General features: G+C 34.1%; 4 protein-coding genes across 4 annotated transcripts; 2 read left to right on the top strand and 2 right to left on the bottom strand.

The window, feature by feature from the left end:
- Positions 1-436: 436 nt before the first annotated feature.
- Positions 437-1528, bottom strand: LOC130048158 (metallothionein-like). The gene is made up of 4 exons (XM_056144504.1): positions 1272-1528; positions 1062-1106; positions 855-971; positions 437-592 (listed from the first exon to the last, which is right to left on the bottom strand). Exons 2-4 carry the CDS (start codon positions 1087-1089, stop codon positions 513-515), a joined length of 225 nt encoding a protein of 74 aa, XP_056000479.1. The 5' UTR covers positions 1090-1106; positions 1272-1528; the 3' UTR covers positions 437-512.
- A 2671-nt stretch (positions 1529-4199) lies between these two features.
- LOC125656515 (metallothionein-like) lies at positions 4200-4999 on the bottom strand. Its single transcript, XM_048887117.2, has 4 exons — positions 4917-4999; positions 4678-4722; positions 4468-4584; positions 4200-4361 (listed from the first exon to the last, which is right to left on the bottom strand). The coding sequence occupies exons 2-4, from the start codon at positions 4703-4705 to the stop codon at positions 4282-4284; spliced, it is 225 nt and encodes a 74-aa protein (XP_048743074.2). The 5' UTR covers positions 4706-4722; positions 4917-4999; the 3' UTR covers positions 4200-4281.
- Positions 5000-8360: 3361 nt separating this feature from the next.
- Positions 8361-12281, top strand: LOC125656516 (uncharacterized). The gene is made up of 8 exons (XM_056145699.1): positions 8361-8475; positions 8644-8689; positions 8799-8915; positions 9029-9107; positions 11506-11510; positions 11603-11722; positions 11831-11947; positions 12061-12281. The coding sequence occupies exons 2-8, from the start codon at positions 8662-8664 to the stop codon at positions 12138-12140; spliced, it is 546 nt and encodes a 181-aa protein (XP_056001674.1). The 5' UTR covers positions 8361-8475; positions 8644-8661; the 3' UTR covers positions 12141-12281.
- A 1945-nt stretch (positions 12282-14226) lies between these two features.
- Positions 14227-15051, top strand: LOC125656195 (metallothionein-like). Its single transcript, XM_048886795.2, has 4 exons — positions 14227-14348; positions 14539-14583; positions 14665-14781; positions 14890-15051. Exons 2-4 carry the CDS (start codon positions 14556-14558, stop codon positions 14967-14969), a joined length of 225 nt encoding a protein of 74 aa, XP_048742752.1. The 5' UTR covers positions 14227-14348; positions 14539-14555; the 3' UTR covers positions 14970-15051.
- Positions 15052-15825: the final 774 nt, after the last annotated feature.

The raw sequence follows: 15825 nt of genomic DNA, 5'->3' as shown, positions 1-15825 counted from the left end.
ATACAATCAATCTCTAGACGGGCTATCCATACCAAGTTGTTGAAATTTTCGAGTTACAATTTTATTTTGTCTGCTACTTCGAGTTTATGTGCGTGCCTTTAATCTGTTGTGGATTACAACTAGAAACACGGTTGAAGTAAGCCATCTTTATCAAGAAAGCCGTCACTAAACATTTGCCTTCTCAGGATGAAGGCAAATAGATGTTTTATTTGTTAATAAATCACTCCAATACAATATCTCTCTGAACCATATGGGCTTATATAGATGAACATATACTGGCCCCATTTGTGTAGCCATGCGCTCAACACGATAGTTCAATTTATGCTTATTTCATTTTTTTTTAAAAATCAACATAAAGATTCATCCAAAGAAAATCAGCCTACATGCAATACATTTTACATGCAATTCTGCCTCATAAAAAAAATACAAATCTGGATAATGAAGAATGTGCGTTTATTGTTATTTACACTATTTACAAATGAATGATGACTTTTCAGGCGACCATTAATTCACTATTTGCAGCTACATCCCGAATCAGCAGCACATTTGCAAGTGTCAGGTCCAGTACATCCTACTCCGCATGCGCAGGTACCTGTTGGAAGGAGTAAAATTAGTTCTCAGAAATTCCGTCTTTTCGAATGGTCAAAACATTTTAGATTAATAAATCCTTTAATATTCATAGTCTTGACGAAATTAATAAGGAATTTATAAGGACTAAACTTAATATTTTTTCATTGGATGGAAGTAAACCAAAAACCAAAAACACGGAAAACTTTGCTTCATGCGCAACGATGCAGTTTTCAGTTGCTTTTTTTCTGTTGTTTTTTTTCCCTTTCATTCCCTAAATAACTTACTGTTGCATTTACAAACAATCTGACATCCGGGACATTTACAGCCGGCTCCACATTTACACCCAGAAGCACAGTTACACCCAGTGGATGGACAGGTGTCTGAACACAGACAATTTCCCGCTAGAAAAAAAAACCGTAAATTAGTATAACGGTCAAAGAGCGATAACTCGGATTAGGCACAGAAATTGGATTTATTAAAACAGGACTTACTTGTCTTGCAGTTACATGGGTCAAACATTTTTATTTCAGATGAATCTGGAAAAGAATTAAAAAGATTCATTCAAATTAAATTTCATCATGTGACCAGGCCACGTAATCATGTTGATTACAGTGTATATTAACCACGTCTTTCGAATTTCTAACTAACGTGACATACATTTAACTTGGATAAATTAAGAGAGAAAAAAGACATTGGCCTACCTTTGATCAGAGAAACTCTACAAGTCCTTGTTCAGGGATGTGTCTGTCTTCTAGGCGGGATGTATAATGTATATAGAACGTATGCACACGTTATACAAAATATTCAGTGTCGAGTGCAAAGTAATGACTGTATACAGTATCGTGTGCAAATTTGAGAATAAAGTTTAGGGGCGAATATTGAGGGAAAAGAATGTATAGAAATAAACACACTGAGCTGCGTAGTTATGCATTAGGCCTATTCTTCTCGTTCTTCTCGTACTATGGACATTACACAACGACCGCTAAAGTTATTCGATCTCATGGCAATGAATATTGTATAGGGCCTAATAATATTATGATGTATATATATAAATACGGTAGTCTCATGGGAAAATAAAAGACATTCACACACATAATATATCATCGCATTCTCTATTTTTATTTTTTTTTTATAAAGAAGACACATTGCAACATTTAAAAAAAAAACCGACATAGATATAAAATCTAGTATATAATATTATATTTGTTTATAAGTGTTAAATATCTTGACGAAAAACACCAAGTGTGATTAGTAAAGTTAGATATTCTTTCTTCTGAAATGAATTTGAAAAAAAAAAATTTCACCAAAGAATTCCATAAATTAGAAAATGTGAAAGTCACTCATAATATGTTTTGTTTTGTCCGCGCTAAATGTCAGTAATGAGTAACTATGGTATGAAAACATTACAGAAGTGTTCCTCAGATATTTGATTGTGAAAACTTGATATTGTCATTTCAAATCAAAGAAATGCATATTGTGTGTATGACGATATATTTAAAATATTTTTTTTGTTACATCATTAACCATGTACATTCTACATTCAATAGGCTAATAAACAGTTTCGAATAATTTATCATAAATTTGGTCGTATCTAATGCAGTGGACAAGGATGAAATGATTTTCATGACCGCCATATTTTTTTTATCCAAAAAACATTAAACTAGGACACCTTGTCCAATCGGAACATTCTCTGATCTAGTCAGAGAGATACACACCATATCAGGAGAAGAGTACCAATTTATTTCCCATAGACCTCAATACCAACGATCTACCCTCTCACTAATTAACTAACTATAAAATAAAAGTTTAGACAAATGGCTGCCAAAACTTAAGAGAGTTCATTCCAAGTACTAATATAAAAAAAAAACCATCAAAACTTGTGTAGGGACCTGTTGCTTTTACATGTCACGTTTGTACTTTTTACAATACATACACAAAACGATCTGTACAGTGAACTACACCCTTCATTTCAAACACACCCCTACCATGTTAATTTCTAATTTTAAATAGTTTAGCCATTCACGCAACACATAGGCATTTATATCTCTGCTCTATCTTAGGTAAACTGCGTCAGGGTTGTACGCATTCGGGGTGGGGTGACACTCTTATCCGACCGCAGTGCGTTCTCTACCTAAGTAACTGTTTTCATTTAGTTGATGAAATTTCCGACATCTGATTTGTCTAGGAGCAACCATTAACAGAGATCGACTCGCTATCATATGAGTTTACACGAGTAAATAATTGAAAGTATCAATTAAATTCAACAACAATGACGAAAACATATCAAGAAACTGAAACTAGGTTTTAAAAAAAAAAAAAATCTTAGATCCACCACACTTCATGTGTCAACTCATGTACTGGAACTCACTGATTAATGTTTTGGTACCACGCCTTTTAACGAAATGTCGGACAAGACGCTCGGGGTGGTTTAATGTTAGAATTCAGTCATCTGTAGTATGTACATACGAAGACAACCAAACTTTAAGCGAGTGTCCTGCATTCAAACCTCACTGACCACTGAAACATTCTGCCATCATGTAAAATGCATGTATTCTGGCCAGTGTCACTAAAGAGGCATTGCCTGTGAAAAACATGGCACCATTTTTTTTCTCTCTCAAAACTTCTCAATGTCAAAGGAATATACACATGTATGTGAATGACGAATAAAAAGATTTATTTTGTACAAAAACAAGAGAAACCCAATAAAACCACGTCAGATAACCGAGAAGAATTATTGTCTTGCAAGACAATAATTATTTAATCACCAAAAACCACATATTCATGTGCGACCTGTTTTTAAGTTTAAAAGGTGTTTGAAAAAATTAAATACTGTTGTTATTACTGAAATTATGTGTCTATGTACCAATGTCTACATACATATGGTTTTATACTTTTCTCATAAAACACATTGATGTACTGCAGGTATTTACTTACAACATGCATGTATGTTTTCATGTTTGTTTTCCCTTTATTTCTTACCGCTGTGCTCCCCCCCCTTTATGTACTGCATTTAAGTTTTGTGTTTAAAGTGGCATGTAGGCCCGATGGTCCGCGAGTGTTTGATTTATTTTTACAGTCTGTTAACATAATGTTTATGAATATACACATGTCACTATAAATAAATAAACTACTACTACTATAAGATATAGAGCAATTTTCATTGAATTCAATTTTGGTGTCAAAATGAGAGCTAATGCCCCGCCCCTTTAACTAGAACAAGTCTAGAACAAATGAAGCATTTGGAATTATGTTTATCTTCTGGAAAATACTTCAGTGTTTAAAACTCCCAGCTGTCAGTAGACCGACTATCCATTCAAAGTTGTTGAAATTTCCACATTAACATTTCGAGTTACAATTCTATTTTGTCTGTTATTCAGAGTTTGTAGATTACGACTAGAAACACGGTTGACAGTAAGCCATTTTTGATAAGAAAGCCGCCACTGAACCTTTGTCTCCTCGGGATGAAGACACATAAATGAACCATATGGGCATATATGCTGGTCCCATTTGTGTAGCCTTGCGCCCATCACGATACTTAAATTGCTTTATTCATGAAAAATCAGAGTGTAAAGTTGAAACAATGAAACCAATGCACTGTAACAACCTCACTAAAATAAAAACAAAAAACATTTTGATCGTGAAGAATGTGCGTTTATTGTTATGTACACTATTTACAAATGAATGATGACTTTTCAGGCGACCATTAATTCACTATTTGCAGCTACATCCCGAATCAGCAGCACATTTGCAAGTGTCAGGTCCAGTACACCCTACTCCGCATGCGCAGGTACCTGTTGGAAGGAGTGCAGTTTAGAAGTTGAACAAAATTTTCTTATTGAAAAAAAATTAGAATATTAATGAACCAGAAATTATAGATTAAAAGGTATAAAAACTTACCGTTGCATTTACAAACAATCTGACATCCGGGACATTTACAGCCGGCTCCACATTTACACCCAGAACCACAATTACACCCAGTGGAAGGACAGGTGTCTGAACACAGGCAATTTCCCGCTAGAGAGAAAAGTGTAAAATAATTTAACGGTCAAAGAGCGATAACTCGGATTAGTCACAGAAATCGATTGGATTTATTAAAACAGGACTTACTTGTCTTGCAGTTACATGGGTCAGGCATTTTTAATTCAGGTGAATCTGAAAAAAAATGAATTTAATTTAATTTTAATACGTATGTTGTTATGGTCCGTCCACGGAATTTTGTCGATTAATTTCCATCACGTCGACAATATTTTACAGTAACTTATCCGACTAATATTGTGCCTACATGTACATGTATATGAACAGTAGCATGGGTAAACTAATAATAAAAAAAAGACATACAAACCTACCTTCGTTCAGAGAAAATATACAAGTCCTCGTTCAGACAAGGCGGGATGAATAATGTATAATTATATAGAACATATGCACACGTTATACAAAATATTCAGTTTCGGGTGCAAAGTATTGAAGGTATACAGTTTCGTGTTCAAAGTTGGGAATAAAGTCTAAGTGCGGATTGAGAAGAAAGAACGGATTGAGAAGAAAGAATGTATATATATGCATTAAAACTATGAAGGAGTAAAGATATCACGCAGAAATGTATTGATAATATGTTGGTTTCTAATCTTGTAACTTTTTATTTATATGTGAAGTTTCAAATAAAAGTCTTCATGTCGAATTTGTACAGTTTTGCTCAGTAATTGCATCCTTATCTCGTGACAGTGAATTTAATGAATATTGTTGTGTAACTATAAATAGTTTTATCAGTGGATAAAATCCTTATACAGTCTCTATTTTGCTTTGGACAAATCTTAGTAAAAAACACCAATTTTAATTGGTACATGTATGTAGGCCTACATCTAATTTTATTTTATAATATTCCTTATTTTGGATTAAATAAAAAATATTGTGCCATAAAGATCGAATTCAATGAATTAATGTCCCACAGTCACTCAAAATGTTTGGTTTTGTCCAGGTAAATTTTAAAAAAATCTGCAATTTTTTAAATTCTTTGTCAGTGATAATATAATTATGTACTTCATTTCGTTATCTATATAGCTACCTGTACATAAACTGACAATGTAAGGTGTAATTAAGATAATAAAGATATAATTATCTGGTATCTTGCTATACTAATATTCACACACAAGGTGGGATTTTTATCTACTTTATGTTATTATCACCGTGTAGTCTATCCAACTCCCCGCGACAGGTGAACATTCGGATGCAGAAGGGCTAATTACACTGATCGGGAGCGATGGTTCGTCGACATTATCGGAGTGTAAATCCGACTCAATCACCCAATAATTACGACACCTCGTCATTTCCCCTAAGCTCAAGAAAATAATGTAAGTCTACTCTGATAGCATGCAGTAATGTCTTCTAAATCAGGAAGATATTATTTGTGTATTTTACTGCATTACGCAGCAGATGATAAACAGAGATTTCCCTTACATAGATATCATATTGCGAGGTTGACTTTATCACTATGCATTTTATTACTGCGCAAATGTTAAACCAGATTGAATAAAATACAATGTGCATATATCTATGCACAAAGGGGGACTTTTGCTCACGATACTGAATAATTGTATATAATATTATGTATGTGCATACGATCTTCAAATAGTCAGTGTCCTGTGCAAATTGAATATCGTCAACTCAGTCTGAATAATGCATTGATGCAAAGAAAATGAATTTAGTTAATTAGTTAGCTAATTAAAGCCAGATACACTGTAGATGACCCATTTCATTACATTTATTCACTCCAACCATTCGCAATGGAATGCAAGGTACATAGGTATGATTTTATAATTATATAAACAATACTTAAGGGTAAACATTCTAAAAATAATACATGCACATTTTTGCTACAGCAATTGCATGATGAAACGCGAAGGTAACAAAGCGTGATCAATCTCATAACTGCTATAAGCAATACAAAATAAAGGGAAGGGCAAACACGAACCCCTGGATCAGTACACCAGAGGTGGGATCAAGTACCCAGGAGGAGTCAGCATCCCCTCCCAACCGATCACGCATACCACATCAATTATATCAAATGATCTTGGTAAGGATGGGCGCCTTTTCATTGAAAGCTTCTCGTAATTGTCATTAACATCAGGTGCGTTTGTAGGAACTCATCCCCAGATTCAAACATGTTTGACTCGACCATAATTTCTATTTGAAGACAAAAGTCTGCCTTTGTTGCTAATCACAAATTAGCAGATACTATGTGGTGTTTCCATTTCCAACATTTTTGATCTTTTAATCAAGTACACAAAGGGAAAAAGACCGGGTTTGTCCCAAGTGTTTGATTTTTCAAGTATATTTTATCTACTGGCGCCAACCACATGAATCTTAAACACATAAGGAATCTCTACTTTTAATTTCACTTATTTATTTGGTCAATAAAATCACGTGTGCAAAATGAATATGGTCAACACAATCTGAATCATAAAATGATGTAAAGAAAATTGCCTCACTAAAATGAATTTAATAATTGGCTCGTTAAAGCAGCAATGTTATTAAAGCCAGATCTATGATCTACATGTATGATCTGCTCAAATATTTTGATGTCGCTAATGCAAGTCTAAGCGGATCAAAGATCTAGTTTTAATCAGGTTGGTTAAAGCAGTTTATTGGAAGCATGGTTTTAGTATAGAATAGTTGATAAAAACTCACGAGATATTGTTTCTGCTTTACCTTAAATGACAAAACAACAAGACAGAACAGTGTGAGAATGAAATCTTTATTAATCGTAACAAATGACGAAATCAAAGGTTCACAAACGAAGGAAGTTGATTGAGTTTTTATCAACTATTCTAGATATAGATGTATACATGTACATGTTAATTACGCCTCTCATCGTCAGTTGATGTACGGGTAGGTATAGATGTATACATGTACATGTTAATTACGCCTCTCATTGTCAGTTGATGTACGGGTAGATATAGATGTATACATGTACATGTTAATTACGCCTCTCATTGTCAGTTGATGTACGGGTAGATATAGATGTATACATGTACATGTTAATTACGCCTCTCATTGTCAGTTGATGTACGGGTAGATATAGATGTATACATGTACATGTTAATTACGCCTCTCATTGTCAGTTGATGTACGGGTAGATATAGATGTATACATGTACATGTGAATTACGCCTCTCATCGTCAGTTGATGTACGGGTAGATATAGATGTATACATGTACATGTTAATTACGCCTCTCATTGTCAGTTGATGTACGGGTAGCTATAGATGACAAAATGAAGTAATCGCTGACAGAGATTATTTGAATTATTAAAATTGCATATTTTTAAAATCCACCTACACAAAACCAATCATTGTTACTGACTGGAAGTTTAACTCATTGTACTCTGTAGAGCGCTAAGGTTTTCATCAAGTCCAGAAGAAAGGGGTATTCTACATTAAAATGAAATGAATCTACCTATTAGTGTTTTAAGCCAAGTTTTGTTCCAAGGAAAATAAGACTACGATTATCACTGTGTAGAAGGATTCTACATACATGTGTATATATAAAACTATTTATGCCTGCACCATTCATAAAATTCACTGTCATCAGATAAGGATGCTCGATCAATGTATGAAGAGCATAATAGACGTCAAAACCATTTTATTTCAAATTTTACATTTAATTTTTTTATTAAGATTAGAAAACAACAATGTAATATCAGAAAGTTTCTACGTGATATCTTTGCTTCGTAGTTTTACTGAATATATACATTCTTTTCTCTGAATCCGCCCCTAGAGTTTATTCACAACTTTGCACACGATACTGTATATTTGTATAACGTGTGCATACGTTCTATATTATACTTTATTCATTCCGCCTTGATCACAAACACGTCCCTGGACGAGGAATTGTATACTTTAATTGATCAAAGGTAGGCATGTGTCGATTTTTAATTATTATTATCGTATACAAGTTACATTTGTATGCTTAATTAGTCGGATAATTTTCAGTGAAATATTGTAGAAGTGATCAATAAAATCAACACAATATAACGTCAACGGACCAAAACATCAATTCAATTAAAGTCATTCTTTTCCAGATTCATCTGAAGATAAAAATGTCTGACCCATGTAACTGCAAGAAAAGTAAGCCCTAATTTAACAATTTCAATCTATTTTCTGTACAACTATTCCGAGTTATCGCTCTTTGAGTGTTAGGCTGTATCTATACAATGTAACACATTTTTCTCTCAAGCGGGAAATTGTCTGTGTTCAGACACCTGTCCCTCCACTGGGTGTAACTGTGCTTCTGGGTGTAAATGTGGAGCCGGCTGTAAATGTCCCGGATGCCAGATTGTTTGTAAATGCAACGGTAAGTTTTTACACAACGATTTATTTTCAAATCCTTACTGATAATAAATATGAAGATTTTGGTAACTTGTACAACTATGTTTAAATATTAAATCTGTACACTCCTTTCAACAGGTTCCTGTGCATGCGGAGTAGGGTGTACTGGACCTGACACGTGCAAATGTGCTGCTGATTCGGGATGTAGCTGCAAATAGTGAATTAATGGTCGCAAGAAAAGGCGATATTCATTCATACATACACAACAAAACACGCATAATATTGACTATAATCCATATTTTCATATCTTTTTTCATATTCTGTGATTTTATTGACGAAATAAATAAGTGAAATTAAAAGTAGATATTCCTTGTGTGTTTAAGATGCATGTGGTTGGCGCCAGTAGATAAAATATATTTGAAAAATCAAACACTTGGGGCAAACCCGGTCTTTTTCCCTTTGTGTACTTGATTAAAAGATCAAAAATGTTGAAAATGGAAACACCACATAGTATCTGCTAATTTATGATTAGCAACAAAGGCAGACTTTTGTCTTCAAATAGAAATTATGGCCGAGTCAAACATGTTTGAATCTGGGGATGAGTTCCTACCAACGCACCTGATGTGAATGACAATTACGAGAAGCTTTCAATGAAAAGGCGCCCATCCTTACCAAGATCATTTGATATAATTGATGTGGTATGCGTGATCGGTTGGGAGGGGATGCTGACTCCTCCTGGGTACTTGATCCCACCTCTGGTGTACTGATCCAGGGGTTCGTGTTTGCCCTTCCCTTTATTTTGTATTGCTTATAGCAGTTATGAGATTGATCACGCTTTGTTACCTGCACGTTTCATCATGCAATTGCTGTAGCAAAAATGTGCATGTATTATTTTTAGAATGTTTACCCTTGTCAGTATTGTTTATATAATTATAAAATCATACCTATGTACCTTATGTATCATTGTGAATGGTTTGTGCGAATCAATGTAATGAAATGGATCATCTATCTGGCTTTAATTACATTTCTGCTTTTAATAATGAGCCATTAACGAAATTCATTTTGGTGTAGGAATTTTCTTTGCATCATTTTATGATTCAGACTGAGTTGACGATATTCAATTTGCACACGACACTGTATACTCCTATAAAAGTGTTTGCACATGACTATTTGGAGAACGTGTGCATACATATATACAATTATTCAGTATCGTGAGCAAAAGCCCCCCCCCCCCCCCCCTTTGTGCATAGATATATGCACATTGTACTTTATTCAATCTGGTTTAACATTTGCGCAGTAAAAAATGCATGGTGATAAAGTCAACCTTTCAATATTATCTGTATGTAGGGGAAATGTCCGTTTATCATCTCCGGTGTAATACAGTAAAATGCACAAATACTCTCTTCCTGATTTAGAAGACATTACTACATCCTATCGGACGAAATTTAGAAAACTTTCCCGAGAATTGGAAGAATGATGATTTGTGTCGTACATTTTGGGTGATTGAGTCGGATTTACTCTCGGATAATGTCGACTAACCATCGCTCCCGATCAGTATGATTAGTCGTTCTGCATCCAAGTCCTCGCCATATACACCTGTTATGGGGATTTTAATAGACACTGTAGTATTAAACCTTGTGTTTGAATATTACTATGGCAAGATACCATATATTACTACAATGTATATCTGTATCATGTTAATTACGCCTCTCATTGTCAGTTGATGTACGGGTAGATATAGATGTATACATGTACATGTTAATTACGCCTTTCATTGTCAGTTGATGTACGGGTAGCTATAAATGACAAAAGGAAGTAATCGCTGATAGAGATTATTTGAATTATTAAAATTGCATATTTTTAAAATACACCTTCACAAAACCAATCATTGTTACTGACTGGAAGTTTAACTCATTGTTCTCTGTAGAGCGCTAAGGTTTTCATTAAGTCCAAGAAGAAGGGGTATTCTACATTAAAATAATCTACCTATTAGTGTTTTAAGCCAAGTTTTGTTCCAAGGAAAATAAAGACTACGATTATCACTGTGTAGAAGGATTCTACATACATGTGTATATATAAAACTATTTATGCCTACACCATAATTCATAAAATTCACTATCATCAGATAAGGACACTAGATCAATGTGTGAAGAGCATAACAGACGTGAAAACCATTTTATTTTATTTTTATTTTTTTTTTATAATTTTTTATTTTTGTACACATACCGGTATATCAGATATACAATAATATTATATCCAGAGAAGAAGGGGAAAAAAACAAAGCATATGAGCTGAAGGTATGTGTGGTTTGAGAAAGAAAGAAGAACTTCTCTCTCTTCCAAAACCATTTTATTTCAAATTTTACTTTTAATTTTTTTATTAAGGGTAGAAAACAATAATGTAATATCAGAAAGTTTCTACGTGATATCTTTGCTTCGTAGTTTTACTGAATATATACATTCTTTTCTCTGAATCCGCCCCTAGAGTTTATTCACAACTTTGCACACGATACTGTATATTTGTATAACGTGTGCATACGTTCTATATTATACTTTATTCATTCCGCCTTGATCACAAACACGTCCCTGGACGAGGAATTGTATACTTTAATTGATCAAAGGTAGGCATGTGTCGATTTTTAATTATTATTATCGTATACAAGTTACATTTGTATGCTTAATTAGTCGGATAATTTTCAGTGAAATATTGTAGAAGTGATCAATAAAATCAACACAATAACATCAACGGACCAAAACATCAATTCAATTAAAGTCATTCTTTTCCAGATTCATCTGAAGATAAAAATGGCTGATCCATGTAACTGCAAGAAAAGTAAGCCCTATCTTACAATTTCAATCTATTTTCTGTACAACTATTCCGAGTTATCGCTCTTTGAGTGTTAGGCTGTATCTATACAATGTAACACATTTTTCTGTCTAGCGGGAAATTGTCAGTGTTCAGACACCTGTCCCTCCACTGGGTGTAATTGTGCTTCTGGGTGTAAATGTGGAGCCGACTGTAAATGTCCCGGATGCCAGATTGTTTGTAAATGCAACGGTAAGTTTTTACACAACGATTTATTTTCAAATCCTTACTGATAATAAATATGAAGATTTTGGTAACTTGTACAACTATGTTTAAATATTAAATCTGTACACTCCTTTCAACAGGTTCCTGTGCATGCGGAGTTGGGTGTACTGGACCCGACACGTGCAAATGTGCTGCTGATTCGGGATGTAGCTGCAAATAGTGAATTAATGGTCGCATGAACAGGCGATATTCATTCATACATAGACAACAATACACACATAATATTGACTATAATCCATATTTTCATATCTTTTTTCATATTCTGTGATTTTATTGACGAAATAAATAAGTGAAATTAAAAGTAGAGATTCCTTATGTGTTTAAGATTCATGTGGTTGGCGCCAGTAGATAAAATATACTTGAAAAATCAAACACGTGGGACAAACCCGGTCTTTTCCCCTTTGTGTACTTGATTAAAAGATCAAAAATGTTGAAAATGGAAACACCACATAGTATCTGCTAATTTATGATTAGCAACAAAGGCAGACTTTTGTCTTCAAATAGAAATTATGGCCGAGTCAAACATGTTTGAATCTGGGGATGAGTTCCTACAAACGCACCTGATGTGAATGACAATTACGAGAAGCTTTCAATGAAAAGGCGCCCATCCTTACCAAGATCATTTGATATAATTGATGTGGTATGCGTGATCGGTCGGGAGGGGATGCTGACTCCTCCTGGGTACTTGATCCCACCTCTGGTGTACTGATCCAGGGGTTCGTGTTTGCCCTTCCCTTTATTTTGTATTGCTTATAGCAGTTATGAGTTTGATCACGCTTTGTTACCTTCGCGTTTCATCATGCAATTGTTGTAGCAAAAATGTGCATGTATTATTTTTAGAATGTTTACTCTTGTCAGTATTGTTTATATAATTATAAAATCATACCTATGTACCTTGCATTCCATTGCGAATGGTGGGAGTGAATAAATGTAATGAAATGGGTCATCTACAGTGTATCTGGCTTTAATTAGTTAACTAATTAACTAAATTCATTTTCTTTGCATCAATGCATTATTCAGACTGAGTTGACGATTTTCAATTTGCACACGACGCTGTATACACGTACTCCTACAAAAGTGTTTGCACATGACTATTTGGAGAACATGCGCATACATATATACAATTATTCAGTATCGTGAGCAAAAGTCCCCCTTTGTGCATAGTTATATGCACATTGTACTTTATTCAATCTGGTTTAACATTTGCGCAGTAAAAAAATGGATAGTGATAAAGTCAACCTCGCAATATGATCTCTATGTAAGGGAAATCTCCGTTTATCATCTGCTGCGTAATGCAGTAAAATACACAAATAATATCTTCCTGATTTAGAAGACATTACTGCATGCTATCAGAGTAGACTTACGTTATTTTCTTGAGCTTAGGGGAAATGACGAGGTGTCGTAATTATTGGGTGATTGAGTCGGATTTACACTCCGATAATGTCTACCAATCATCGCTCCCGATCAGTGTAATTAGCCCTTCTGCATCCGAATGTTCACCTGTCGCGGGGAGTTGGACAGACTACGTGGTGATAATGACATAAAGTAGATAAAAATCCCACCTTGTGTATGAATATTAGTATAGCAAGATACCAGATAATTATATCTTTATTATCTTAATTACACCTTACATTGTCAGTTTATGTACAGGTAGCTATATAGATAACGAAATGAAGTACATAATTATGTTATCACTGACAAAGCATTTAAAAAATTACAGATTTTTAAAATTTACCTGAACAAAACCAAACATTTTGAGTGACTGTGGGACATTAATTCATTGAATTCGATCTTTATGGCACAATATTTTTATTTAATCCAAAATAAGGAATATTATAAAATAAAATTAGATGTAGGCCTACATACATGTACCAATTAAATTTGGTGTTTTTTACTAAGATTTGTCCAAAGCAAAATAGAGACTACGATTATAACTGTGTACTGTATAAGGATTCTATCCACTTATAAAACTATTTATAGTTACACAACAATATTCATTAAATTCACTGTCACGAGATAAGGATGCAAACTGTACGAATTCGACGTGAAGACCGTTTTATTTGAAACTTCACATATAAATAAAAAGTTACAAGATTAGAAACCAACATATTATCAATACATTTCTGCGTGATATCTGTACTCCTTCATAGTTTTAATGCATATATATACATTCTTTCTTCTCAATCCGTTCTTTCTTCTCAATCCGCCCATAGAGTTTATTCCCAACTTTGCACACGAAACTGTATACGGTCAATACTTTGCACCCGAAACTGAATATTTTGTATAACGTGTGCATACGTTCTATATAATTATACATTATTCATCCACCTTGTCTGAACGAGGAATTGTATATTTTCTCTGAACGAAGGTAGGTTTGTATGGGTTTTTTTATTATTAGTTTACCCATACTACTGTTCACATACATGTAGGCACAATATTAGTCGGATAAGTTACTGTAAAATATTGTCGACGTGATGGAAATTAATCGACAAAATTCCGTGGACGGACCATAACATCATACGTATTGAAATTAAATTAAATTCATTTTTTTTTTCCAGATTCACTTGAATTAAAAATGCCTGACCCATGTAACTGCAAGACAAGTAAGTCCTGTTTTAATATTCTGTGACTAATCCGAGTTATCGCTCTTTGACCATTAGACTAATTTACATTTTTCTCTCTAGCGGGAAATTGCCTGTGTTCAGACACCTGTCCTTCCACTGGGTGTAATTGTGGTTCTGGGTGTAAATGTGGAGCCGGCTGTAAATGTCCCGGATGTCAGATTGTTTGTAAATGCAACGGTAAGTTTTTATACTTCTTAATCTATAATTTCTGGTTCATTAATATTCTAAAAAAAAAATTAAATAAGAAAGTTTTGTTCAACTTCTAAACTGCACTCCTTCCAACAGGTACCTGTGCATGCGGAGTAGGGTGTACTGGACCTGACACTTGCAAATGTGCTGCTGATTCGGGATGTAGCTGCAAATAGTGCATTAATGGTCGCCTGAAAAGTCATCATTCATTTGTAAATAGTGTACATAACAATAAACGCACATTCTTCACGATCAAAATGTTTTTTGTTTTTATTTTAGTGAGGTTGTTACAGTGCATTGGTTTCATTGTTTCAACTTTACACTCTGATTTTTCATGAATAAAGCATAATACAATTTAAGTATCGTGTTGGGCGCAAGGCTGCACAGATGGGACCAGCATATATGCCCATATGGTTCATTTATGTGTCTTCATCCCGAGGAGACAACGGTTCAGTGGCGGCTTTCTTATCAAAAATGGCTTACCCTCAACCGTGTTTCTAGTTACTTTAAATAGCAGACAAAATAGAATTGTAACTGGAAATTTCAACATCTTGGAATGGATTGTCAATCTACTGACAGCTGGGAGTTTTAAACACCGAATTCTTTTCCTAAAGATAAACACAATTCCAAATGCTTCAGTTGTTCTAGTTAAAGGGGCATTAGCTGTCATTTTGTCACCAAACATTGAATTGCTCTATATTATATATTTCAGTAATAACACCAGTATTTAATTATTTCAAACACCTTTTAACCTAAAAACAGGCCGCACATGAATATGTGGGGTTTTTTTTTTGTTTTGTTTTTTTTTTGGTGATTAAATAATTATTGTCTTGCTGAGTTGACAATAATTCTTCTCGGTTATCTGACGTGGTTTTATTGGGTTTCTCTTGTTTTTGTACAAAATAAATCTTTTTATTCGTCATTCACATACATATGTATATGCCTTTGACATTGAGAAGTTTTGAGAGAGAAAAAAATTGGTGCCATGTTTTTCACAGGCAATGCCTCTTTAGTGACACTGGCCAGAATACA

This window comes from Ostrea edulis, chromosome 7 (genome assembly GCF_947568905.1).
Source record: "Ostrea edulis chromosome 7, xbOstEdul1.1, whole genome shotgun sequence".
NCBI classification, from domain to species: Eukaryota; Metazoa; Mollusca; class Bivalvia; order Ostreida; family Ostreidae; genus Ostrea; species Ostrea edulis.
The sequence above is the reverse complement of the archived record's forward strand: the minus strand, read 5'-3'. Positions and strand labels throughout refer to the sequence as shown.

Excerpts from the sequence above, each read along its gene's own strand:
- LOC130048158 (XM_056144504.1), bottom strand. The coding sequence starts at position 1,089 with ATGTTTGACCCATGTAACTGCAAGACAA. Across the intron at positions 972-1,061 it reads CCCATGTAACTGCAAGACAA|CGGGAAATTGTCTGTGTTCA; the intron begins GTAAGTCCTGTT and ends TTTTTTTTCTAG. Across the intron at positions 593-854 it reads GATTGTTTGTAAATGCAACA|GTACCTGCGCATGCGGAGTA; the intron begins GTAAGTTATTTA and ends TCCTTCCAACAG.
- LOC125656515 (XM_048887117.2), bottom strand. The coding sequence starts at position 4,705 with ATGCCTGACCCATGTAACTGCAAGACAA. Across the intron at positions 4,585-4,677 it reads CCCATGTAACTGCAAGACAA|CGGGAAATTGCCTGTGTTCA; the intron begins GTAAGTCCTGTT and ends TTTTCTCTCTAG. Across the intron at positions 4,362-4,467 it reads GATTGTTTGTAAATGCAACG|GTACCTGCGCATGCGGAGTA; the intron begins GTAAGTTTTTAT and ends TCCTTCCAACAG.
- LOC125656516 (XM_056145699.1), top strand. The coding sequence starts at position 8,662 with ATGTCTGACCCATGTAACTGCAAGAAAA. Across the intron at positions 8,916-9,028 it reads GATTGTTTGTAAATGCAACG|GTTCCTGTGCATGCGGAGTA; the intron begins GTAAGTTTTTAC and ends TCCTTTCAACAG. Across the intron at positions 11,948-12,060 it reads GATTGTTTGTAAATGCAACG|GTTCCTGTGCATGCGGAGTT; the intron begins GTAAGTTTTTAC and ends TCCTTTCAACAG.
- LOC125656195 (XM_048886795.2), top strand. The coding sequence starts at position 14,556 with ATGCCTGACCCATGTAACTGCAAGACAA. Across the intron at positions 14,584-14,664 it reads CCCATGTAACTGCAAGACAA|CGGGAAATTGCCTGTGTTCA; the intron begins GTAAGTCCTGTT and ends TTTTCTCTCTAG. Across the intron at positions 14,782-14,889 it reads GATTGTTTGTAAATGCAACG|GTACCTGTGCATGCGGAGTA; the intron begins GTAAGTTTTTAT and ends TCCTTCCAACAG.